The 27,385-nt window shown below is 35.4% G+C and overlaps 4 protein-coding genes across 4 annotated transcripts in view; all 4 read right to left on the bottom strand.

The window, feature by feature from the left end:
- Positions 1-1,373, bottom strand: part of LOC118747261 (arrestin domain-containing protein 17) — a 78,265-nt gene extending 76,892 nt beyond the window's left edge. The window contains exon 1 of the mRNA XM_036481258.1: positions 1,033-1,373. The gene's annotated coding sequence lies outside the window, so the exon portion shown is untranslated. The remainder of the gene's footprint in view (positions 1-1,032) is intronic.
- An 8,967-nt stretch (positions 1,374-10,340) lies between these two features.
- On the bottom strand, positions 10,341-14,526 carry LOC118747264 (succinate--CoA ligase [ADP/GDP-forming] subunit alpha, mitochondrial). Its single transcript, XM_036481264.1, has 5 exons — positions 14,341-14,526; positions 13,694-13,911; positions 13,400-13,630; positions 11,302-11,586; positions 10,341-11,233 (listed from the first exon to the last, which is right to left on the bottom strand). Exons 1-5 carry the CDS (start codon positions 14,375-14,377, stop codon positions 11,018-11,020), a joined length of 987 nt encoding a protein of 328 aa, XP_036337157.1. The 5' UTR covers positions 14,378-14,526; the 3' UTR covers positions 10,341-11,017.
- Positions 14,527-16,087: 1,561 nt separating this feature from the next.
- On the bottom strand, positions 16,088-19,754 carry LOC118747256 (GPI mannosyltransferase 3-like). Its single transcript, XM_036481246.1, has 8 exons — positions 19,549-19,754; positions 18,852-19,078; positions 18,646-18,763; positions 17,947-18,296; positions 17,751-17,879; positions 17,442-17,696; positions 17,183-17,380; positions 16,088-17,114 (listed from the first exon to the last, which is right to left on the bottom strand). Exons 2-8 carry the CDS (start codon positions 18,977-18,979, stop codon positions 16,583-16,585), a joined length of 1,710 nt encoding a protein of 569 aa, XP_036337139.1. The 5' UTR covers positions 18,980-19,078; positions 19,549-19,754; the 3' UTR covers positions 16,088-16,582.
- Positions 19,755-23,302: 3,548 nt separating this feature from the next.
- On the bottom strand, positions 23,303-27,175 carry LOC118747263 (glutaminyl-peptide cyclotransferase-like protein). The gene is made up of 6 exons (XM_036481263.1): positions 26,982-27,175; positions 26,801-26,904; positions 26,368-26,653; positions 25,134-25,268; positions 24,862-25,069; positions 23,303-24,781 (listed from the first exon to the last, which is right to left on the bottom strand). Exons 1-6 carry the CDS (start codon positions 27,057-27,059, stop codon positions 24,600-24,602), a joined length of 993 nt encoding a protein of 330 aa, XP_036337156.1. The 5' UTR covers positions 27,060-27,175; the 3' UTR covers positions 23,303-24,599.
- Positions 27,176-27,385: the final 210 nt, after the last annotated feature.

A 27,385-nucleotide genomic window follows, 5' to 3' on the forward strand; every position in this document is an offset into this window, starting at 1 on the left:
AAAAAAGAACAGGTAAAAAATGATGACGACCAAATACCAAACGCTCACGTAATTCATTTAATTCAAGTAGCAAATATTTTACTCCGATCGTCAACGGCATAAACGATCTCTTCTACGCCGGCGTAGACTTTTGCTATATTACTTTGAAGGTGTATAAAATCACATAGCCCATACATACACAAATACCAACATCCCAGTAGAAATTGTAAGCATACACATACAAAAAAGTAGCTTTTAAATATGCAAATGCATATCTTGTAAAAGCCCGCTAGTGCTGAAAATTAACTCACAATACGTCCGTTCACCAAAATTTTTGTACAAGACTGAAAATATTACAAAAATTCCACTTCAAATTTATTAAGAAGGGTACTTAAAATAACAACAACAACGTACCTTCGCTGGCAATTCGCTGAAATTTGAATTTATTTGTGGAAATTCATGACGACGCATGAATTGCTCACACTTATTCACTCATACAGCATGCATACTTCATGAATGCATACAACCGATTTCTATTGGGATATGCATGTTCATACATACATAGTACATATGTACATACATATTAATTGCATTTCAGCATTTCTGTATTTATTTTGGTTCTTTATAAAAATGATTTAAATATGTATAAATGCATGTGTAGGTATGCACTTACGTATGTATGCATATAAACACATGTACCATAATTTATTTATACAGTACAAATTTTCGTACACATATACAATATATAAATGCACACATACGAACATATGTAGACATTCATAATCTATAAGTAGTTAATTATAAACACAGCAGAATTGTTTTTTTTTTATTTATGTAAATGTATTTTGGAACATAAAATCCCACCGACACAAGTATGTACTTATTTGGAAGAATTATAAATTTTCTAGTACATACACATGTACATGTACATAAGCACACACATATTCGATTTAATGTAGTGGGTGCAATTTACTTAAACTGACTTCCACTTGATTTTAGCTTCACATACATATTTGTATTTCTGTCTTTGTCAATTTGGCTACTGACATTTACCTTCTGTATAAACTTGTACAGACTCCTAGGAATAGCTTTCAAAAAGCTGAACGCGTCTTAATGGGTTGCAAGATATTACTTGAACCCTTTTTTTTTATCAGTCTTTGCAACTCCAACAGTATTAAATAAGTATGTTTGTAGATATGTATGTAAATGCAATGTATTATCTCATTTTTTGAATCTACAAACTGCTAATTTTTTACACGATCCGCCGCTATACCCGACATTCTTCTTACAATACAACAGCGCCCAAAGTCGATCGTCACACAACTAACCAAGTAACATTCGGCTCGACAAGCTCAATGCTCTGTCTCAGCTGAGCCTTATTTCGGGCCAAGTTAGCAATACGTTTGTAGCAACCTATTTGGCCTATTGAGCATTGAGAGACCAATCGAAATAAACAACTGAGCTGCATCATACTCTGATGCCTGTATGTACATTAGGGTGCATCACTCTCCATAAAAAAAAACTTGGTACTGTTTTTTCCATCGGAATTATAGAATCTAATTTATATGTAAAAAGAAGGGAGCGATAGTAAATTCTGCTTTTAAAAAATCATGCGGTCGAAAATTCTGGAAAAAATGTGAACAACTTCCTTGCAGTTAAAATTCTTCTTCTGTATTCTAAAATTCTGTAAGAACCAAATAATGTAGAATTAAAATTCTGGAAAGTAAAATTCTGGGTTCAAAATTATTTTGGGCCAAAATCCTGTATTTCTTACAAGCCTTTATTTAACTTCACTCGTATGTCCTCGAATTTTGCAATCACTTGAAACTGCAAACTTAGCTCACAACCCGATGACAATGCAATATAAATAGTCCGCTAGGTGGCGCAGGAGGGAGATATTTGGTAAGCCAGTATTTATGGGCCGATTTGGTTCATACTTAGAAAACTTGTAAAAATATATTTTTACTATTAACTTATATATGTAACACTGAAATTAAAACAAACTTATTCCGTTCTTAAATAAAAAATAATCGGCAAAAGAAGTTAATATTTATACCATGAAATTCTTAGCAATTCTTTTTAGAAAACAAATATGACTTAAGTCTAATCTGCTTTTATCATTCCTTAAATTTTTCTATTTCGAGTGCTTATATTAAATAGCTTCCTTCTGCAATTATCACAAAAAATATACTTTGTGATGCTAAAATGAATTGTCGGGTTCAGCTTTCGCATAAACCAACTCGCTTTTGAAATCATTGAGGAGTTCTTGCAACCCTGTATTATGTTTCCCAACGATAACTTTTAGCCGATGATGCTAAGCCTCAACATTTTGTGCTACAGGGAAAGGGATACTTGTTGACTCATCGTGCACGGACAAAAATTTTGGTGTATATTTGGCTGAGATTTATCACCAAATATGTATTTTGTTTTTCAAACCACAAGCAACAATCGGTCCTATTGCATCTTCAAGAGTGTTATAAAAACGATTGCAGTACTCACAAAAGAAGGCTTTTTAACGTTGTGATTTGTAAAGAGAAACATGAATTTTTTGCCCTATTTCTGAACCAATTTGTTAACAAAAATATAAATTTGAACTGTTTCCGATTTTTTCCATACAGAATTTTGTAATACAGAATATTAAAATAAAGAATTTTGCAATACAGAATATTAAAATACTGAATTTTGCGATACAGAATATTAAAATACAGAATTTCGCTATACAGAGTTTTAAATACAGAATTTCGAATACTGTATTTAAAATACAAAATATTGAGCCATAATGATTTTGTACCCAATCCTAAATAAAATTAGTTTTTAAAAATATTTTTTCTAAAAAATCACTTCAGATGATAGACTCTCTCTGAGAAGGTCTGCATAAAAATGTTTAAAAATTGTGTCAATGCAATCAAAATAAGTCAGAGATTTTTGATGGCATTTTCCAATTGGTTCAGCTCACGTACATAAATCTTAATTGGCGGAAGTCTTTGACTATAATACATTTTATAATTTCAGTGAAAAAACCGCAATTTTTTTTTTGGTGAGGCACCCTAATGCACATACATATATATGTATGTATGTGCACGTGCATATGAACACACAATCTAAACGAATGTGGCGTAATATCATTTAATTGAATCACAAACGTGATTTGAGCGGTTCTCAAAGTTTAGACTAGCGTAGTAAGTATGTACATACTACAAGGTGAGTACGTACATATGTATATATGCACATACATACGTACGTATACATATTGATACAAATAATACAATTGTACTTCTTATAAGCCTTCATGTGTATTACCCACTGAAACCTGCTCTTACCGAGAGAACATTTTACTTTAACGCGTTTACTAAGTATTGGTCAGTTGATCTCTGGGCTAGCCATACAATATCGTAGGCTCAGGTGAAACTAAATTATTTATACCCACAGCACTATGGCACTAATGCTAGAAAATTCTAAGAAAACGAAGTCTCCTACGACTTGGCGGCAGAAGACTTATGGTCTGCCCTTGTGGAAACAGTACTATTTTGCAGGTCTCCTTCGCAGCTAACAATTACCAAGTGGGTAAATTCCAAGTGTGGTAAGTACTTTAGAGCCGCAGGGGATCCTTTGATCCTTGCCCCTCCGCAGGCAATGGCAACGTAAGGATGCCCATGAACTCAATGGAAGCACTAAGAAGAAAGAAGCACCGGTCTGAATTTCACATTCGAGGTATGGACGCTTACGTCAATGTAATGTGCATACGCCAACAGCGTCGTGCTTTTTTACTTATATCTGGTTCAGCTTTCCAACATCAGATTGAAGAAGTCGTACAAAAGTGCATAGCCCAGTCTAAAACCTCGTTTGCTCATATTAGATATTTTCTAGAATTTGACGATTTGTAAGAATCTTTTCAGTGATGAATTTGACAGCTCTGAGCTCACAGTGCTTCAGTCATTCCCACGGAATTATGGATAGGACCTTGTTTACAATGGTATTAGGAAAGTACACTGAGACTCCAATCTTCCGTCATGTATTCATCAGACCAAATTCTTACTAACAGCTGATACAAGGGCCCTACCAGCTCTTCGCCGCCAGGTTTGAATAGCTCGGCTGGTGGTTATTCCATCAGCTCCAGAAGCTTTATTATTTTTAAGACGAATTATTGCTGTTCTCATCTCATCTTGGTCGGGGGGTAGACGTCTCTTTACATTGGTCTGGGTTCTGCTTCGTCAAACACGCTTCCTGTCTACTCTCCATATCTCAAATGTTGTGGTGCTCCGATCACAGTAGTTATAAGTATATACTCGAGTACCTCTGCCAAGTACTGAGTAGTTTTTGTACTTCGATACGCGTTAACAAGTACTTGGTGAGTATCGAATAGAATGGTGCAAGTATTTTCTCGTTACAAAACTTAGGAAAATGCAAATTAAAATAGCTCTGTTCTGCCAGAGCTTAAAAAAATGTGATGATTGTATTAAATGCACACTGTATTTGGATCTTCTTAGTAACTAACTTTATTTTCCTCTTTTTGACAGTCTATGCAGCCAAGTAAGTTAATTTTACATTGTTGTGTCGCCAGTTCCTTGTAAACGACTGTAGTCTATGGCAGGAACCATAATTTCGCAAAAAAAAAACGCCTTTATGCCTTCTCGTATGAAAAATCGTTTCAGTGAGAACCAAGATTGCAAAGCAAATCTGGATCATTTCAACTTCCAGATCGTTCATCATCAAGAAAGGTTCGTGTCTTAAGTCTTTCGTTGACTTTATTTGATATTCAAACATTTCAAACTAATGGATGAGAAAAATTTTGAGACTTTTGTTACCATTTCGCTCTCTTAGAAATGTTCGCATTTTGTTCTCTTTGGGAACGTTCCACATGGGTTTGTTCTTATATAATTCCCTTTGAGTATGTTCTCGACAGTTTGTTCTCATTTCGGTTTTGGTTTTGAAGCAATCTTTGGGTACATAGAGTAAAATTTCACGAGAAATAACTTTGCAGAGCTAATCCACTAATACACTATCCCTCTTATGAAAATGTTTTTTTGCTCTACTTTTTGGAAAGTTTGAACAAAATGGCATTTCGGAGGTACCTAGTATTAATCGATGTAAAGCAAGTTAATAAATCAGGCGGTATATACGGTGCGTTTATACTAGGGCTGATGATTTTACCCGGGTAAGGAGCTACCCGAGTACCCGGGTAGCGGGTGATGCCGTGTCGCAATTACCCGGGTACCCGAAAAAATTTGAAGAGGTATACCGCAAACGAACGTACATATTTAGGAATCTTCCATATCATATAGTGAGAAATTATATTATATGTCTGCTTTTTCTAAGTGTTTCGCTGTCAAAATGCGTCTACTTTCCCGTGTAAACAGCCAGAAAGTCCCTTTTTGCCGATTTGCCTAAATCATTTTCGGAAAAAAAATGCAAGGTGTAACTGCAACTGAAATCACTTTTGAGAAATAATTTAAACTTTCTCGTACTTACTAGCAATTTTCATTTTTGCTGCGAGTGCTGTCAAACCAATCGAGCGTTGCCGTGTGACGCGATTTTTTCCGAATTTCAATAAGATTATAAAAATGTTTCATCACATTTAAAAAAAAAAAATGCTTGTAATTATTGCATTCTCCAGATATGAACAATATAAGTATTAAATAATTTGATACTTTGTGGTTGTTTTGTGCGCATTTGAGCATTTAAAAAAAAAATTTCAGGTCAGTAATTTTGTTCTAAGCATAAAAATGTCTCAGGGTATCGTTGAAAGTGGGCTTGTCTGCATTCATTGTGTAAACAGACAACAAGTACTATCGGAAAGTTTGATTTTCAGAAATAAAAACAGCTTTCGAAAGTCACTTTAGTTCCACGCTGAGGCTCAAATTTTAATAATAATATATAGGGGTGGGCCTGGAATCAATTCTCGGCACGACCAACTTCAAAAGCTTCTTCCCAATAGTGGACGCCGTCGAAAGAGAAAAACCCCGAGTTTATTTCTGCAATGTAAAACCGCTTATAATAAATAAACAGTTAGCGTTCGGAGTCGGCGCAAACTGTAAGTCCATCCCCTTTGTGGAACGACATCAAGGAGCACGTCACAAATCGGAGGAGAAGCTCGGCCAAACATTAACCTAATGCGAAAGCGCCAATGTATTACCCCAGAGATGGGCAAATTGGCTCCCAGGAGCCTTTTGCCCCTCACCTAGCACCTAAATGTGCCAAGCCGGCTCCTAATATCAAGAGCCAGCATGAAGGGGGAAAAAGAGCGTATTAAAATTTCTTTTACTCCGACTCGCAGAACTAATATATGTGATGCTTTTAATGTATTTTTATACCCCCTTTAACTTTAAGAGCTAAAAATCTGCCTATCCGTGTATTACACGGTGCTACAAAAAAATATAAGATATACATCCGAAACAAAACCTAGTGTGGGATGTATGTATGGTCGAGTACAACATGAAAATAGTTCCCGTATAGTTCCTGAACCCTCCATTTTTTTATACCAGAAAACCTTTATTTTCATACTTGATGCATTTATCTATTAATAGCTTGATTTTCTATCCGATTTTAAAACTCGAAGAAGTTTTGTAAACGGGACTTATAGACCTTTAAATCTCTAACAAATTTGATATACACATCGAGCTTGGCCTCCTTAAACACCGTGTTGATGGTTTTTTGAAGTCGGACAAACATTACTCCCCCTGAAATATAGCTAGCCTTGAGTTTTTTGATATTACCGATATGTGGGCGGAGCACGTGGTTTTGTCCGAAGGAGGCCAAGCTTAATGTGTATATCAAATTTGGTCTAGATCGGTCAAGTAGTTTTTGAGATACGTATATATGATATATGTGGGCGGTGTTACGCCCATTTTCCAAAAATTTTATGAAAACCATTTTTTTTGCTTAAGAGCCATTGTATATCTCAACTTTGAGTAAATATTTATGAACCCCTTAGCCACACTGCTCGCACGTCCATTGCTTAACTTCGACAATTTTTATGCAATTGCATTGGATGAGGAATCAATTTATTCGAAAATAAATGTTCTTTTATATAAATACCATATACTTGGCAACTTTCTTAAACATTAAAATGAAGAAAAATAGGGGCTCATTAAAATTTAACCGATGAAAACTCACAACAAGCTAAGTCTAACAATATATTTTTATACATTAAAGGTCTATAAATCTTATTTTCAAAACTGGAAAATGGAAAATAGTCAAACTATTAATAGATAAAAGCATCAAGTATGAAAATAACGTTTTCTTTTGTATAAAAAGATGGAGAGGTCAAGAACTATACGGGACCAATTTTCATGTTGTACTCGGCCATACCTACAACCTACACTAAGTTTTGTTTCGGGTGTATTTAATCACTTTTTTTTTGTAGCACCATGTTATTATTAATATTACTTGAAAAATTTTCTGTAAACTGCCAAACCTATCCGGTGGGTCAAACATCCACCGAACACCCTTCAAGTGTATATGCACAGCTGTGCTTAAGTTGTCGGACAGAGCGTATGAGTGACCCCCTTAGTAAAGAAATTTTTCATTTTACCGGCACCGACATATCGGCGGTGATATTCCAAAACGTTCTGTCACTTATTACCTCTGGTGCTTAATTGATCTGTTATCTGTATCTGAGCGCTTCTGGCAACCGTTCATCTTCATCAGCCAAAGGTAGACAGTTTTGTCATTCGTTGATTAGGGTGTAACGATTAACAGATGCATTCCGGTGCGCGTAAGAGACCATCTAACAGGCATATTCTGCGTGGGTAACAAAAATTTTGTTACTGCTTAGTAAAGTTACTGTCAATTTTTAAACCCATTTCGTATTCTCCACACTCTTGTAACCGGTAAATTTTGTTACCATCTCAGGAACAGGTAACAAAATATTGCCCCGTGAAATATTCAACACCAGAATTTACACAAAACTCCATAGCTGAGCTGCTGAATAAATTAAAACGTTACCAAGGTAAATAGAATTGCGGTTGCAAGAAGTGGTGACAATTGTTGGTAACAAAATTAGCTTGTTACAAAATGTTCGGTTACAAGCAGAATAGGCCTGTAAGTGCCAAGGGTACTAATACACATAGACCGTTTTACGGTATCACCGACGATATGTACATATGTATATTACCCGGTTAACCGGGTACCCGGGTATCATCAGCCCTGTTTATGTGTACATACAAAAGTCGTTGCATATTTCAAAGGGACATACCTATTTGTTTTTAATTTTCAATTCAAATTGAACTTGCCTTAACGGGATTTGGCATTTGAAATATGTATCAAAATATAGGTCTCAGACATATATGTAATACTTCTATATTGATAGTAACGTATCTGCAAAATGTGTTTTTATTCCGCATCCTATTAATTAAATGTTCACTTGTGTTAGTATGTATAAATGTATGTTTGTGAACTACTACAAACCAACAACTGTCGTCACTCCAGGAGCGGTTTAATTGAAAAATAATGGTAATTCTCTAGAATGGGGCTGCAACTGCTGAAAAAGCTCGGGAAAAGTCGGGAGGGGTACCAAACGACGCGTTTCGGTCCCCCTATTAACAATCCGTAGGGCGAGGGCTAATATTATTAACCATTTAAAGTTATCAACTTTAGTTAAATATCGTTGTTTTCTATGAGCAATTACCTCGTCAAAAATCACTGAATCACCGGTTTCCACTTCTAAAACACTACCGGCTAACCGGGTAATATACATACTATGTACATATCGTCGGTTATACCGCAAAACGGTCTATGTCTATTAGTAAACGGTTGGAAATCCGAAAACAAACAAGATCATTGCAGGTACACACTGCGAAGAACCCGCGCAATTCGTAAAATGGATTTCTTAAATCTAATATTTTTAATTTTTTATACGGACAAAAGAATTGGCATAAAGCACTTTTCACAATGAGTGGAAAGTTTTTTAACTACATAATTTCTTTTCGATAATTTTTTATAAAAACAGCTAATATTACGTCAAAAACATAAAGATAAAATGCCAAAACTTTGTGCAAAAATCACTAAAATTAAATAAATTTCCAATTTTGTAACGCCATTTTTGCAGTTTTTTAGCAACTTGGAATCTTTATCGTACTAAAATTTAATGGACTACAAAACTGCATACTCAAAATCTTTCTAGAAGATCTATTTAAAAAGCTGCAAATTCATTGAATTTTTCTGAGTTCTGTATAAAGTTTAAACATTTTATCTTTATGTTTTTGTTGTAATATGAGTTATGTTTTTTATAAAAAAAAAGTTAAGAAAATAAATTGGAACAAAAAACTTTGCATACATTTTGAAAAGTGGATTTAGTGAACTTAATAAAATATGCTGATTTGCTAATTATACATTAATTTAATACTTATTTATTTTTCGCAACGCAAACAGTTTGAAAATAGACTCAAAAAGGACTCGAAAAAGACTCGAAAATAATTAGAAATACGACTGAAAAATTACTGAAAAATGACTCAAAAAAGGCTTGCAAATGTTAACAAATACGACTTAAAAATGAATCGGAATAGACTCGAAAATAATTGGAAATATAACTGAAAAATGACTTGAGAAAGACTCGAAAATTTTTAGAAATAGGACTCAAATATCATTCGAATAAGACTCACAAATGAATATAAATATGACTCGAAAAAGAGTGAAAACAGATCAGAAAAGTGGGTAATAAAAGACTCGTCAAGAAGAGTAGCGGGCAGGGTACCATTTTCTACCGACAAAAGAGTCTTTTATGATCAAAATATGAGCACATTTCTGATTGTTTTAATCGCCGAGAGGACTCAAAAAAAGACTCGTATATGATCAATAATTTCAGAAATACTGGGTGGGATTGTTACGGTTACTCCACCGCTCCCGATGTTTAATTATTTTCAAACGTCATTCTGGGTACATTGGCTGCTTGGTTCTCTTGTTCTAAAATTATATATCTGCACTCTAATGTATGCAGATGTACTTTCAAGGTACTGCTAATACAGAAGTATTACATACATATATGGCTTCAGGCTAAAGGCATTTAAGAAGGTTGTAGTTTGAAAATATTTTTAAGAGGGTTGCCATTTGTTTGAAAAGTCAAATAAAAGTTATGTTTAATTTAAATTTGTTCGATTGAGTTGATGTAAATCGGCAGTCGGGTCTACGTAATCGGAAGGACCAGGATTGATATCTGGTCAAGGACTGTCACTCCAGCAACACTCCCCAAAAACTTTTTGGGGAATTTGTATGCTGTTACAAGAACAACAACAACGATTGAATGACTAAATTAATAACACACTTGGTAATTTTAATTTATAGACTTTATTAAAGTACATACATACATAGTTATGTACATACATTATAATTTAGTTTATGTAGATATTCAAATTGTAACAGTTTACTTTTCTTGAGTTTTCAATTCAACACTTTCAGCTTAAACAAAACTATGTTTTATTATTGCTGAAAAATAGGATTCTGTTTTGTTATTTTATACATATAAAATATTAATGCATGCAGCTCACAAATTGAATGTAATAATTACTAAATAAAAAACATTGCATTAGGCAAAAATATTTTGCACGATCGCTTAATTTATGTATGTACGTGTAAAGTGCTGTGTAAATCTTAATTTCAGTGCAATTTCAGTGCATTTACAATGACATGCAAGACATCAGGAGTGCGCAGAATAATAAGAATCAATGCTTATATTTTACATTATAAACCTAAAGGCCCATAACTGAGTATATTAGCTTGGTGGTAATATTCACTATGTTATCAATTTGGTTTCGATTGGTACTTTTGTGGCAACTGTGTTTAGGAGAAATTTTTTTGAATATCTTAGCACTTTGCTATCGGCAGTTATGTGTGCTAACGATGTCACTGATTTATTATTTATGCATTTTGTTATAGTTATCTAATTAAATTTCCAATGGCCCCTCCGTCATCATCACATCGTCGCATTACACGTTTCACTTTTTACTATGTAGTTGACCGTTTCAATAATTGCCTTCTTGCATACTTCGGTTGATACTCTATCGTTTCATGCTGCTGCTTTTGATTCCTAGCTTTTGGCTAAATTCTAGGCTAACTCCAGGCGTTTCATCTCTTTGTACAATTCCTTGCCCATTTGTGCTGGACTTCTGGTCACAATAACTCCAGCCTTTTCGAGCGCTTTAATTTTATCACCAGCGCCACCCTTGCCACCTGAGATAATGGCACCAGCGTGACCCATACGGCGTCCAGGAGGAGCGGATAAACCGGCAATGAATGATACAACTGGCTTTGCTTTAATGCCCTAAAACGAGAAGTTACAAATTTTTAAATTAAGACAAGATCTTTAGGGAGTAAATATTTTTAATTCACCGTATTATATTGTGTTAAATACTCAGCAGCATTTTCCTCAGCAACACCACCGATTTCGCCAATTAAAATGATTCCTTTCGTATCAGGATCCTTCAAGAAGACTTCAAGACAATCGATGAAGTCAGTGCCGTTGAAAGGATCACCACCAATTCCAACGCATAAGGTTTGTCCAAGACCTACTTCTGTGGTCTGATTCACGGCCTCGTACGTGAGTGTACCTGAACGGGAGACTACACCAATTTTGCCGCGCTTGTGAATATGACCAGGCATAATGCCAATCTTGCACTAAAAAGAAAAATACGAAAATAATTGAATCAGCAATTTCGAAAAGGGCACATGTATGGGTTTTAAAACTTTTCAGGAAGTAAAAAAAAACTAATCATTTACTAACGAAGTGTAATATTTAAAAAAAAAAAAAAAAATTAAATAAATTTAGGTGCATTTCGAGGCCAATTATCAATCGAAAGTTGAAGAAATGTTTACTGTTAATGCTATTATATACATATGTATACATAGATATTTTAAATTTATGAGATGCGTCCTTCTCGAAATTTACGGCATTGATTTCACATAACTTAAAAAAAATCATATACATTTGTCGAAACTTTTATTTTAGGTATCTAAAATTAAGCCTAGTATTTAAAGAAAAGATAATTGGTAGATTTTTATAAAAATCTTCTTCTCGAGGCTGTTTTCATTTGTAGTTGGCAATTGTAGTATTTCGTTATAAAATTCTGTAAATTCTGCTGGAATGTATTGTTTCACTTTTGCAATAACTGCTTGACTTGGGTAAGTTACTGCAAGTACCTTTCACATTAGAAATAACGAACGCTTAGCTGAGTGGAGTGATGGACAGATCCCGTTGAAGTCGTGCACTTCCTGGGCCGCCCCTTAGCGGAAACAGACGACAACGTTGATGGCTGAGCCGACCCGAGCTTTTCAACACACACGTTCTTATGAACGGACATCTTGTTGTTGTTGTTATTGTAGCAGCATACAAATTCCCCAAAGACTTTTTGGGGAGTGTTGCTGGAGTGACAGTCCTTGGCCAGATATAAATCTGGGTCGTTCCGGTTACGTAGACCCGACTGTCGTGGGAACACACGTTCTTATGAACGGACATCTTGTCTACAGGACTGCTATTGTCGACTACGCCAAATAAAATTTATTTCTAATTTTGTCGGCGACATTGAGCAAATGTAGTGGCACTAAAATAGTCAGGGTATTCATATAAACGCGTAAATGTCTCGTAACTATGTAAACCTCGTAAACCGGTTTTCCGTACAAAATTAAATAATTTTACGAGGTTTACGTTGATATGAGGCCTTTATGTGTTTAGATGAATTGCCCTAGTATAAAATGTAAAAACCTTTAAAGTTGTATAAGTCTTGCGCTATTTTATCGAAAAACCACGAGATATCTGCTATTTAAAATGTAATAACAATTGCCCATTTTAATCAAATAAAAATTTAATTCCTTTTTTGGCAAACAAAATTTCACTTGTAGCAGAGTATTTTTATTCTATAGAATTGAAATATTTTCAAGTGGCTATGCTTTTCGAAATTGCCTATTCAATTAATAGGCAATAATTTGATGTTGCTAGAATTTCGTTTCAGTAAATTGACAATTGTTATTGTGCAAAATCGGAACTAATAAACGAATTAGACAGTTTATCACCAAGCCCCCTTTTTATTTTTTTATGTCAAATCCATTTTAATACAATAAACATTGATAGAAATATCATGCTAATACTGAAGGTCAAATCGGTTATTGGTTCAAAATTGCAATAAATTTGATTTAAAATTATTTGATTTGCTTTGGTTTTTCTACCACTTGGTTCTGCATACATACATATACACATACCAATATATAAATTTGTATATGTATATATTAAGGGAAAGAAGTCATAATCTACCCGAACTTTGATCTCGTTGTCGTTGATTGATTTTAAATTTACATATAATATAAAGGCTTAGCTTAATCATCCAAAAAATAATGCACCAATACACCGTACAAATCAATGAGTTTACGTCTCTAAATGTCTTATGCAAGCACATACAAACAAACATATAGTATAAATAAAGAGGTATTTACTTACTCTCTCAGGTGCAATGATACCCGGGCAGTTTGGTCCCACAAGACGAGACTTGTTTTGCCTCAGAAGAGCGTGTTTTACACGCACCATATCATGTTGTGGCACACCTTCTGTGATGCATACAATCAATGGAATTTCCGCCTCCAGCGCTTCCAAAATAGCTGCAGCAGCACCCGGTGGTGGCACATAGATAACAGTTGCATGCGGATCAGTGGCCTTTTTCGCCTCAGCTACCTGAGATTTTTTCAACTTATATATATTTTTGAAACTTCAATAATGAATTTTAATCCAAATTACCGATGCAAAAACGGGCAATCCAAGATGCGTGGTGCCACCTTTTTTTGGAGAGATTCCACCAACCAGCTTCGTACCATACTCCAAAGCTTGCTGACTGTGGAAAGTACCTTGTTTGCCGGTAAATCCTTGGCAAATCACTCGCGAATCTGCTGTTAATTGTAAATTGGCACGAGTCTTGGCGTATTCCGAGCTAAAACGGACACCGACAAACAAACTGTCTATAGGTATAAAGCAGAAAACAACATTAATGAGCTTGCGACTTGCATAATATGCATGTGAGTTACAATGCAGGGAAATACAAGTTAATTTCACGATACTTTTGACACAATTAAGGTATTAATTAACCGTATAACAGCAACAAGTGAACTTGGCAATTTTTATTATTCATATTGAAAAATTATTCCACCCTATCTGTTGAGAAATCGTGGATAATAATTTATTCTTTATAGTTACATGAGTCACTTTCAGTGATCACCAAAATACACCGACCAATCTTTTAATTTTCAGTTCAAATATTTCATTTTGTAGTAACTAATTATCGCACCATATATTTGGGTAACCAAGGTGGTCGCTAAGGTCGCACTAACTATTCCAAGTTATATAATTTTTCAGTGTACTCATACCACCTATTAGACTTATCTACGTACCTTTTAATTTTAATAGAGTCCTTGCTGTAGCAGCCATTTTTTATTCGAATTTTGAATGCAGCAATAATCCCTTTAAAATTTATGTAAAGCAAAAATTAATTAGATTGCAGCAGCTGGATCTACAATAATTAATTTTTCCTTTCGTTCGTTCGTGACAGATACTAGTGCCGATTTTTGGCAGTAGAGGTTGAATGTATGGCCAGGTATGTTACATTTTGTCATAAAAAAAAGTAAGAGGGAGTGTATATTCCCTTCGTTTCTTGTATGTTAACTCAATATGCAAATTTTCGACTTTAAATTTATTCAAAATGAAATTTGTTATTAATAAATAAAACTATATAACTACAGAACAGTTTTTCAAACTTTAGTTTTCTCTTGGAGCATAACCGGATATTTAATAGGGAGAGTACATATTATAAAACGCGGATTACCAATCTTCGTCTCTGCACAAAAAAAAGCGAAAAAGGTGAAATGGGAATGTAAAATATATTTTTACAACATCTTTGTATGGTTGGCGCCAAGGTGTATTAGGTCGGTGTTATGCAGACAAACTTGTTTGCCAAATTAAATGGCGGCTGCTTAGTTTGCTCGGAGGTGGTTATGTCGAGTTTGGCACAGGGTTGCACGTTCATTATGGTTTTCATGGCTATTGCCAACACGAAATGAGAATTTCAGATGTACATAACGCGCACAATTTAAAATTTTTGTATATGACAACACCGAATTTGCTGCAATTTGACCAAACAAAATTAGTTTGCTGTGAGAGTCGCGAAACTCGCTCTCTCCGAGTTTGCTGCAACAACAATTGCACGCAGTTTGCCAAACAAAATTTCTGCATAACACCGACCTAAGCAAATTCGGTGTTGTCATATACAAAAATTTTAAATTTTGCGCGTTATGTACATCTGAAATTCTCATTTCGTGTTGGCAATAGCCATGAAAACCATAATGAACGTGCAACCCTGTGCCAAACTCGACATAACCACCTCCGAGCAAACTAAGCAGCCGCCATTTAATTTGGCAAACAAAAGTTTGTCTGCATAACACCGACCTTAAACATAAACATACATTTTGGTTGGCGCTGATAACGTCTTTATTTTGTTAATGACCTCTGTAAGCGGTGGAATTTCCATCAAGTTTAAGGACATAATATGAAGGAAAGTGATGAAGTGTGTTTATATTTTTGTTTATAGGCGTGTATAGGGTTTATAGGCGTCGGCCTAAATATTCATGTTGTAAGTAAACCGAAGTGTAGGCAACACTCTTATTGCGATAAGAAATTAAACAGATAATTTGACTTGTTCAAAAGAGATAGCTGCTATTTGTAAGACTAGTTGTCTCTATTGGTGAACACTTCAAGCATGTGAGGAATACCGCGATGAGTAATCGATGAATCTGAAAATGCAATCGGCAAGCGGTATAATCGGCAGCGAGTTTACATCCAGTTATATTACTTAAAAAATCTTCGAAGCTACAAAATAAAAATAGCCTTATTTTCGGATCAACAAATAAAACTAAAACAAAATATTCTGCCTTATCCCAAGTTTCGCCTAAAAAAAATTCACCGAAAATTTGTCATCCGCCCATAGTAAAACCATGGAAAGCAAGAGTGAAAAGTGAACCGGTTCGGGGAAAATGAAATTCACGACACGTACAAATTTTTCAATGAAAACCAAAGACTTGGTTAACTTTAGTTAAATACTTTATTAAAATTAAAAAAAAAACTAGTTTTTATTATAAAACCAGTTTTTCATAGCCTAGTTACCAGATGTTATATAAAAGTATCAACGTTATTCTAAAATTGCTTTTGCATAAACAAGACATTTCGGCTCAAATATTATAGTCTTATACTTGGCTGGACTTATAAATATACATACAAATGTAAGGTGGCCTGGATTTACTAGTAAACTTACTGATATATTTTTCATTGACGAGATATTGTAAAAGTCTGTATCAGTAAACACTGACAAATTACATGATAAATTATGTACTGAAATAAATAAACACAAAATAAGTCTTACAAATATTTGTATGTAAATATATGATCAAAGCTGTCTCTTGCACTACCTAGCCGCTGTATGTTTCTTTCAGAAACAAAAATAATATCATTTTTTAATTTTGTTATATATTGCAGGGGACTTTAAATCAGAAACCTTATTTTAAGTAGATAGTAAAGTTTGAATAGTTCAAAATCATAAATAAATTATGATCAATTAAAACCAAACAAGCATTTTGTCTATGATCAATTGAACATATTGTGGGGATCCTCCGTGTCTTCTGCGCTGTTGACTTGGTTGTAAGGAACATCTTCTACTACTCTTGATCCCCTCGAAGTAGCTTCATTTGATGTTTTGTACTCATCTCGATTGAAGGTATTTTCTTCTCCGGCACGTAGGCGTTGATATACTAGAATATTTTTGCCTATCCTATTTTGCACACTCTTCAGAAGGGCTTTAACATCTACTTCTTTCTCCTTCAGCAATCTTGACCATTCGCTCACGACCTGTTGAGGTGCAACATTTTCATTTATTTGTGCGTTGGAAATTCGATGCAATACTTTGTAGTTCATAAGAAACTCATTTATGACCGGAGCTAAAGGTTCGTAGAGCACAACGTGTGATGGCATAGCAGTACGCGGATATGAGGGAATATGAGAACGCAACCAATGCGTTGGCGACTCATAAAATTTCTCGGCCTCATCAACATAATTAGGCTTATTTTGTAAATTAGGCTCACAAGTTAGAAAACGCATGGTTACATTTTCATGAACATGGCTGTAAATTAAATAAGAGTCACAACACAGTTTCATTTAATGGTACAAAATTATAAAAAAAAAACCAACCTATAAAACGGCGTAGAATGGCATGGCATTAGAAAGAGTATGCTGGCGCGGTGTTCGTTTTCATCTCGATAATCCCTAGCAATCTGTTGAACACTTGTCATCACTTCTAGTGGACCCTTCTGGTGGACAGTGCTTAAGTACCATGCGGGCAATGCATTACCAAAAACTATTACCAGTGCGCTCAGCCAAAGCATAAATCTGGTGTAAATAAATCTAGTTCATCTATGCACTTCAATTTTACTAAAACAACAATATTCACCTGGAAGCATTGTAACTCCAACGGGTTAGTGTATCAGCAGTAATGTAGAGACATAGAGGTAATAAAGATGACACAAAACGAAATTCTTTATGTTCAACAGTGCTTAGTACAACCAAAGAAAGCAAAATGGTAATAAGCAACTGCTTGCGTACCGGATAATTCTGTTTATGACGAACGGTATCCATTACACCGAAAATAAATGGTAATGTATTTATGCCCAAAACAGTTGGCAAACCAACGGTGAAGTACCAATACCTAAAGTAATAAGAATTTATAAATTATGTGGTTACCGATTAACACACCTCTTACCATGGATGAGAGCCGTAGAAACTACCAATGTTATGCAGCACATTATATTTGAAGAATTCATATGGGGTAACTATCAATCTACCGTGCCAGTAAGTATCGATACCGACACAAACTCCTCCAACTAAAAGCCTTTTGGAAGTCAAGAGAGAATTTATTAAGTTTTGAAATGCTTGCTTGATTTTTTGATTCAAATTACCCAACAACCAAAAAATGTTTAAGAATAAGATCGCTTGTTGGCAAACGGCTCTTTCGTAAATGATAAATGCTCAAAGGTATCCAAATAACAGCGGCGGTCGGTCTCAAGAAGCAGCAGATTGCAGCAAACCACAAATATGTTGTGCTTTCTCCACTCCATGGGAAGTAACTCAAAGCGATTGTTGTCAAAGAGGTTTCTAGAGTATTAGATAAAGTCCGCGAACCGGTGTAGAACCAAAACCATGGCACAAGGATTAAAAATAGGCCCCATTTCTTTTTGCCAGACCAAACAAAGAATCTGTAGTCTGAATAAGCCGATAACGTGCCTTGCAAAATACGCGGCAAAATCACCTATGGAATAAATACACAAATGGAAATTTTATTATATAACAACAATAAAATAAATATTTACGTAATTAACCTACTGGATTATATATAGAGAATTATTTCAAAATTTAAATTTTATGGGAGAACGCAATCAATTCGTATACCTAGCTGGTGTAAACCAAGTAATTTTTAAGCAAAAAACAAAACCGACTTCATATTCTCATATTTTTTATGATCCAATGATCGGATCTAAGGTACCACCTTTCCATTAAAAAAATTCAGATCATGAAATTGGTTAACGTGGGTTAGTTATCTGTTAAGACTGAAAATATTCTTACTATGAAATAAAATATGTAAATTTAGACCAACTTACCAACAGTTGTGCCGTATCTAAATTAAGCAATGCCAATGCCTTGTAAATGCCCGCAATTATTACTGGGTAAAGATAGCTACGTAATCCTTGAACCCATTCCCATGTCAAGTAACCATAGCTATATTTATTTATTTATTAATTAGAAGTTGAGTACGTATTTAAATAAATTCTAAAATTCATGAACATACTTAATATAAATTCCTTACCCGAAAGTTAGCTTATGAGCTACCTCCAGACTCTGCCAGTATTCATCTGGAACATAGTACGTTTGCACTATAAACACCGATGCAAGTCGCACTGCCAGTATTATCAGAAACACCAGCAGCAAATTCATCTTATCCCTGATATTCAAATAGTCTCTTGTTTAAAGCAATGAGTTTACTTTACGTGAAGTCGCAAGCGCCCAGATTTACGTAAGGTATCAAAATATAAACTAAAATGTAAAAAGAATTAAAAATAATCAAAATATTAGTTCGAACTTAGGGTCATTTACATAGTGAATAGTTAACTCATATTCGGCAGTTAACTTTCATACTTTGAACTGAAATTCTGTAATTAACTGCCCAGCGAGAGTTAACTCATCACTATGAAAACTGGCTTTAGAAACGCTAAATTATGCTTGAAGTTAACATTCGTATAACTAATCACAGCTTTGAAAAGATGAAACGAAGCGTGAAAATCATTCTCTGTGGGAGTCCGATTCCTGCTTGCCAGATTTTCTCTATCTCAAGACAAACTTAGGCAATATATGAGAAATTCGAGGATTTTAATGTTTTATTTGAAATACACAATTTATGACCACATTAAACGTTCAAAATTTTGTTTCCATTTGATAAATTTTAGCTTTTTCACTGCCGCCAAATTAACATAACCTCAAAAAGTGATATGCAAACTATTACCTACCTGTCTTTTATATTCTTAAATGCAGCATCCGTGGCTAGATACATAACATAGCTCATTTGCCAAAAACTTATCTTTAATGATTAAACATTATTGGGTCAAATATCTTTATTTTGCTCTGTTAATTCGCTGATTACGGAATGACTAAAAATAACACAACAAAACCTGTCACGAACTCAGCACCAAAATAAAATCACTAGAAATGGTTGCTAGGCATGCTGTGACGTCATTAGTGAAATCGCCGATAAGCGTCGATATCAATCGGGCTAGCGATGGGTCATTGCTTACCATAACGGCGTAACTCCATATAGCGCGTACCCATAGCCCAGCTTTCAATTTGGAACTATGTAACAGAGATACAGCTTATACCATGTGCTGACCGACAACGAAAACACTTTGAAAACGAGTTTTGGGATTGTGGGCTGAAGGCTGTTCACACCGGCTGTAAGTGCCTTTGCTGACATTTCTTACATCCTTTGTTTACAGTTTTGCTACAAAAAGAAAAAAAATCAAAATACTTTTCTTTCATTTTATTTTCATTAACAACCTTTTTCTTTTGTTATTATTTTAATTTGGCCAGCCAATTAGCAATAAAGCCGAACTGGCGTATTAAAGATGATAAAATATGACTTCCACTTCGATATATATATCTAAAAGTATGTTTACATATAAATATAATCTCAATCAAAGCTCGTTTTTTAATCGCCCCGTTTATACAGGCAAATATCAGATTATTAGCTGTCAAATTTTTTATGCTTTTATGCCAGTTTTTCAGTGCCAGTTTAAACTTTTAAATTGAACAGCGGGCTGACATTTGATTGGCTGATCTTAGTTTAAAGCAGCCATATCGGGCGTTTAAACTAAGTTTAAACCACAGCTGTACACTGAAAAACTGGCCTTATACTCACATCTCAAGGAAATGTTAAGTTCCTTCTCTGTGCACCGAAATCAGTTTTATCTGCTATATCAAGCAATTTAAATATATTTTAACTTAATATTTGTTTAAAAATACCTTTACTAACCTCTTTTCCTTGATAGCGTCCATTTTTTTTACATTCCTTTTATTAGCTCGGGATGTAACTATGTAATATTGATGCGCCTAAAAGATGCAGCGATTTCTATTCTGAAGTCACATACCTGATGACAGTACGAATGACAATTATAATAGGGAGGTTTCAGTTTTTTAAACTATATTTTTATTACTTTTTCATTTGGCATTTCTCCTCTTCTTCGCAAAAATAATCGATAAATCTAGGTTGGACACCGAAAAGTTATCGGTTTAATCTGAGATTATTTTATAATAACAGGTTTGTATCATGAACCAAAAATACAAGATCACGCCTTCTTCTTAGTAGCCCGTTATAATCGCATTCAGAAAAAAAGTTGGGCGACTTTGACATTAGCCGTTTATTTACATTTGTTCGTTGTTTACAATTTGGTGGCGGCTTTTTACTGCAATTTTCTAAATTTTCGCTTGTGACAACGTGTGCACACATAAGGTAAAGAATAAGTTAACAAAACGACATGATTTATAGAAGAATTGGGCTATCATACTCTTTTCCAGCAGGTTCCAGTGCAACTTAGTACTGACTATTGGTTACTATACAAACCTTACATTAGTGGTATTCATCTGAACCGATAACTTTATCAAGCAGATATTGGCTTTGTTTCCTCTCTAACAGATAGTTTTCAGGAAGAAGAAGAATGAGAAAATTTAAGCTCGTCGGCGATTTCAAGCATCCGTTGATGGTTACCCCAGCAACCGAGGCAATCGGAGATCGTCGTGTCACACGTACTTGTTGTCGGCTCGTGTTGATGGAAAATCAAAAATTTTTGATTTTCCATCAACGCAACCGCTTGACAAGCGGTCTGTTTGATAGTGGCGCAAAGCGTTGTTTGTTGTGATATGTAAAATGAGCAAATTATTATTATTATTATTATTATTATTATTATTGCAAATGGTGTTGACGCTTTATGCTTGAGTGTCGCCGGGCAAGCTTCAAGCACCCGACATTCAACCCGACACTCACACATGTACTCGTTGCTGGGGTAACCATCAACGGATGCTTGAAATCGCCGACGAGCTTTAAAGAATTACGCGCACAGAGAGCGAAATAACGAATAAGTAAAAAAAAACGCAAAACTAGCAAGTAATCAGCTGATCGGCACTCTAAGACAAGCTCTTGGTCTTAGTAGCGGGATAAATTGCTTAAATTTATCAGTTTATCCGCATTCTTTCATTTCCGCGAAGAAGCTTACCGCTTGCCCTCTCTAGAAGTTCCGCTCGGCCTAATCCTCCCTTGAGGGAAAGTGGGCAGAGGAAAAGCTCCTTGGAGCCATTTCGGTGGTGGAGTAATCTGTGCGATCAGGGATGAAATAAAAGCCCCTAGAACTCCAAAGTGTCCAGTCCTTAAGTCGGTCAACAAATCGGTTTCCCTGAGTCTAATCGCCGAGCCGATAGGCACTACATTCAGCAATACGTCCAGTGTTAATGTGGGGGTGGTCCGCAGTGCTCCACTAATACCATTTAAAGCAGTCCGTTGTACTCGCTCCAGCTGCTTAGCTAGTGGTAGTGGGTTCCCTGAGGCTAGGGCGCCATAAGACATATTTGGCTTGACTACGGTCTCGTAGAGCCAATAGACATAGATATTTGGTCTCCACGACAACTTCCTGTCAAGGATCAAGCTTAATACTTACTTAATCCTGTCAGACAGCTGTAAGCGCTGACTTCCAACTGTGGGAGGAACAGCGTCGGGGATTTTATATTTTCCAGCGAATAAGACCAGTTGTGTCTTACTGCAGTTGAGGGCGAGGCCACCTTTGGTCGCCCAGTTAGTAACTATGTTAAGATACCGTTGAGTCAGTTCATAGAGCGGGTTCAGGTACTTACCTTTAACAATGAGTGCAACATCGTCTGCGTAGGCAATTACCCGACAGCCGTGTTTCTCCATCTCCTCTAGTAGACCGTTTACCATAACGACCCAGCAAGGGTGAGAGGACGATGGCACGAAACGTTCGGGCCCTCCTGCATCTGAGAAATACCGTATAAAGCTTGGCAGAAACGGCCTTACCTTCACTTACACTCGCTCCGCCTGCGAACCCGATCGAAACCAGAGTAGTCGTGGAGCAAGAAGCCAGTTTTGAAAAGGCCATCTTATTCCTAACCTGCCACCTTTTCATGGGCGCAAAAGCTAAATCGGCTTTCTCCGGACAAACTCCCGCTAATCCCGCATTCCCGGCAGCAGCGGTAACACCCGCTCGCGCATCATCAACACGTTTTGAGAGAGCATCGGGACAGGTAGTAAAGGGCAAAGCCACTAGACTCCTACTTGTGCATCTCCCACCAGCAGATATTGGTACTCCTACATTTCACAAGAGGCTACTGATTTCCGTAGAATAAATAACCGTAGACAGTGTTCCTTTTGGGAGAAGTAGTAGCAGAAGGATTGACGGCAGCCACCACCTCCTCTGCTTTCTCCTCTGCAAAACTTAAGCCAAACTTACCCCACTTTCCTTTCCACCAAGAAGCGCTCTCGCGCGTAGACACTAGAGACTTGTGTAACATTTTGGTATATTACAATGGGCAAAAATCTCAACCCAATCGCTTTAAAAACTAAAGAGTTGAGAGCATTTATAGGTGCCAAGGTACACTCAAAGGACAGTTTAAGAAATTATAGGATCAAAGTAAAAGTAACAAAAGGCGGGAATGTAAAATGATTTGCAAACTTTAATTTAAACTAAAGAATGGATGGTCATCGTATATGACTCATATACCCAATTTTTATTCGCAGTATAAATATGAATACTTTTTATCATTATGGTACAAGTTTATCACCTGGTATACAAACAAACACCTGAATGCACGTATATGTATACGAGTGATCCAAGTAAACTAACCTAACGAATTCATGGCCTTAAAAGGACCTATTTACTGAGAAGAAAATTCCCCAATTTGGAAAAAGATTGTATTCCAATTTTCAAAGGTATCGGTGCGCATTTGAAATTTTCCATGTAAAGACCATGTAAAAAAATTGTTTTCATTAAAAATGTTATAACTATTTAGCCCGTAAGTATATGCACTTTTGACTCTATAAACTAATCCACTTGAGGGTAATTTTTTTGAGAATTTAATGGGTGTCCTACGACCCACTTAAAACCAAAGCTCTCGTAAGAATGAGCAAAGAAGATACCTACAAACTTACTGCAGTGTGCATAGTGTACTGGCCCGTTGGGGTACATGCTGAAAGGATCAACAGGTTCTGTTCCAGTTGCGATGACCGACTTAAAAGATACAGTCGAACACTTCCTGTGCGGCAAGGATAAGGCTAAAGACACTCTGCAAGCCATTCCTGCAGAATGTTTTAGAGTGAACCTGCGTCGCTGTAGGTTGCACGAGGAATCCAAATGGCAAACTTTCTCAAACTATTAAACCAAGGCGAATTTATTCAAGGTGGTGTTGGCAGAACAAAAACAAAAATTACAATAACAAATTATACGCACATTGACAATCAGTACAAAACGAAATTACAACAAACACATCATTTTGACAAAAGGTATAAATTCGTCGTGAAATCACAAGATTGTAACTGACTGCTTGATTATAAACAAATGTTCCACATAAATGTGTATGGTATGTTGAAGTAAATTGATTTCGTTATTTTCTTGTTAAAATGCATGTGTTAGTTATTTTTGTACCGACAATAAAATATTAGAAAAATCTTCTTTATTACATATTTTACTTGTCTAAAGCGCATATTTTCGATTTTTTAGTGCATGAGATTCCGAGCCCTAGTTACAACATTTTTAATAAAAAAAAATTTTTTTACTTATTATTTACATGACAATTTTCAAATGCCCACCGATTCCTTTTAAAATTTGAATAAAAATTTTTCCTAATGGGAGAATTTTATTCTCAGTAAATAGCTCCTTTTAAGGCCATAAATTCGTTAGGTTAGTTATTTTCGATCACCCTAATGTATGGACATATATTCGGGATAAAAAGATTGAAATTAAATTTAGCAGATACTCGTATACTATTTATAGTGAATTTATTTCTAACTAACTATTCCGCGTAAATTCACCTGATCCGTATGTCTCTGTAGATATTCGTAAACAAAAGCACGGAAAACCTTATTAAAATTACGGATTGATGGCCAATGCAAATTTGCGGCATTATCGTTCGGAGTATGCCACTGTGGCGGGAACGGTGTGGTTATCAGATGTAAAATCGGCACATCTGAAATAAAGTAATCAAGTAAGGCAAGCAAAAGTAAGTACAATATAAAAAATAAAAATAAATAAAAGAATATGACGCACTTTGTTGGAGAAAAGGTCGGTGATCGTCATCGACAAATCCAGATGATGATCGTTTCATGAACATTAAATTGTGACCCTCGAGCTGATGAGCAGCTGACAAAGACAATTCGATTTCAGACAAACTGTGATGCAACCCATCAGTGTTCGGATAAAAACTATAAAATTTGGGATTAGCAGCACCAATTAAATCGAGCAATACTAAAACTTCCTAAAATAGAAAAAAACGATTAAAAGAATTAGGAGAAAAATAAATTTTTTAGTTCGTGACTTACAATTCTATCAATACTTCGCCCCGAACCAGTTGACGAACGAGTATTGGACCATTTGGCTGCTAAGTGACGTGCGCCATAGATTGAATCGTTATCTGACCAATCCTTGATAGCCTCTTCGCCATCGAAAAATATCAGCTACATGCATACATAAATGTTTATTATTATACTGCGGAAGTTTATGCAGAAAACGAAGAGTAAATGTACGTAACTATAAGCAAAATAAATAAACACTTTGTTTATAGTTATGGGGTAAATAGTTTTAGACTTCGTTTTCTGCGTAAAAGTTTGCGATGCTTTCATAATTTAACACTTTGATCGTTTTCTGGAAAAACAATTTGTATCATAAGAAGGAAATCTGTATTCCTTGTAATTGTACACATTTCAACTTTGTTTGGCAATTACGACAAAAAAAAATTCACTATGTGACTAATTAAGGAACCAAGGATTTTTTTTCAGTTTTAAAATTCTTCCAGCAAACGATGTATATGTACATTAGGGTGTTAAAAAAAAAAATAATGCTCTCACTTCCTAGAATTGTCCTTCACCCGACTTCGAAAAGTATTTAGAGGTCGTTCAAAGTTTTCCATGTATTTTATATGGGGGAAAAATCGTAGAAATTGTATAGAATTCTTGAAAATAAAAATTTTTTAACCGGAAAACTGTTTCTCTTCAGGAGACTTTTAATAATAATAATAACCAATTGCTTATTTAACAATTTTTTTAAGTTACCTTTTTTTTATAGATCGCCCCAAAAAAATGCAATGGGGGGACCAATAAAAATCGCTAGTATTAAAATAATGGTAAGCTTAACAATTGGGGGAGTTTTTCGATCGAAAACATTAGGGCTGTTCAGGATCTTGTGCATATGCTCTTAGATTTTGCATACTCGTTTCATTTGTAAATTCCCAACAATAAAATTTACACTGTTGCCATGGCAGCAAGCAAAAAATTTGCTAATACAATTCCAAATGCAAATCCACGACCAGACCTTTTCCACAACACATGAAAACTTTGAGGGCTCTGAACGACATCTAAATATTGCTTGATTTCGAAATAAAAAAGCGTGTTCGATAAAGAACAACCCTAGGGCGCAGGGGGGGAGGCGGCGGGGCGTGAGAGCATGCAAATTAGGACTTTACGTTTATGAACATGCATTTTTGGACCACCCTTATGTACATACATATGTCCGTATGTATGTATATATATGTATGAATGTATTTATGTAAAATATTACCATCAATCCGATGTCTTTGCGATTTTTAAACCTTTGTTGAAGATACTTTGATAGAGTCTTAGCGGTATTTAACATGATAGCACAAGGTACCGCTGAATCTGTAGCGGCCACAAAACCAGGATCATTTTTGAAGTACTTGCTGTCATAATGACAAGCTAGCGCCAAGAAATCGGTTGCACTGGGGTTTAAAACGCCAATAATATTAGTAAAGGTAACGTTGCCAAATATGGGTACCTTCTGTGCAAATTGATCAAGTTCCGTGGTAAAGCCGAGTGTTTTGAGTTCCCTTTCGGAGAAAGATTTAAGTAAATAATACACATACACATACATAGATATGTAATAGGAGGTTAGGAGATTTTATTTCCTGTACAAACTTAAAATTTAGCGTACTAAAAATTCACTCAAAACTTAACTATATAAATAGAATAGTCACCTTTTTATAAAATTTTCTACTTCAGTATGGCCAGGTGTACCCACCACACGCGGACGCATAATACCAGCCAACACACGTTTAAAGTGTTGATTGTCATCTGGAAACTGCACAAAAACACTAATGCCATTAAAAGCTATGTACAATATAACACACAATCAAGTTTTTTTTGTATTCAACCAACTTGTGTGACGTTCCATGCATAAACAGTCCAGATCAGCAATTGAATGAATAGACCAGAAATCCACATAACATTGAGCATTGTATTTATTTTCAATGCTTAACACCAAAGTACATAAAAATAAAAACAAGTTACTTTTCACCGTTAAATTGACTAACGTTCACGAAAATATCCGCTCACATTTAAGTGATCACCAACTTGTAAAATACCAGCGGCAACTAAAAAAAGCGTACCAAACAAACTTTAATTCAAGCGCACTGCGAAAAAAGCTTTTCGATGACAACAAAACAAAAACATATTTGCTAAATGGTAAACTAAAATTAACTAGCTTTTAGAGTTACTCTGACTTCGTAAGCAAATTGAGACTCACATTTTTCAAAGCGGTTGTTATGTATATACTTATATGT

This window comes from Rhagoletis pomonella, unplaced genomic scaffold (assembly GCF_013731165.1).
Source record: "Rhagoletis pomonella isolate Grant_MI unplaced genomic scaffold, Rhpom_1.0 Rhpom_scaffold_00011, whole genome shotgun sequence".
Taxonomy (NCBI): Eukaryota; Metazoa; Arthropoda; class Insecta; order Diptera; family Tephritidae; genus Rhagoletis; species Rhagoletis pomonella.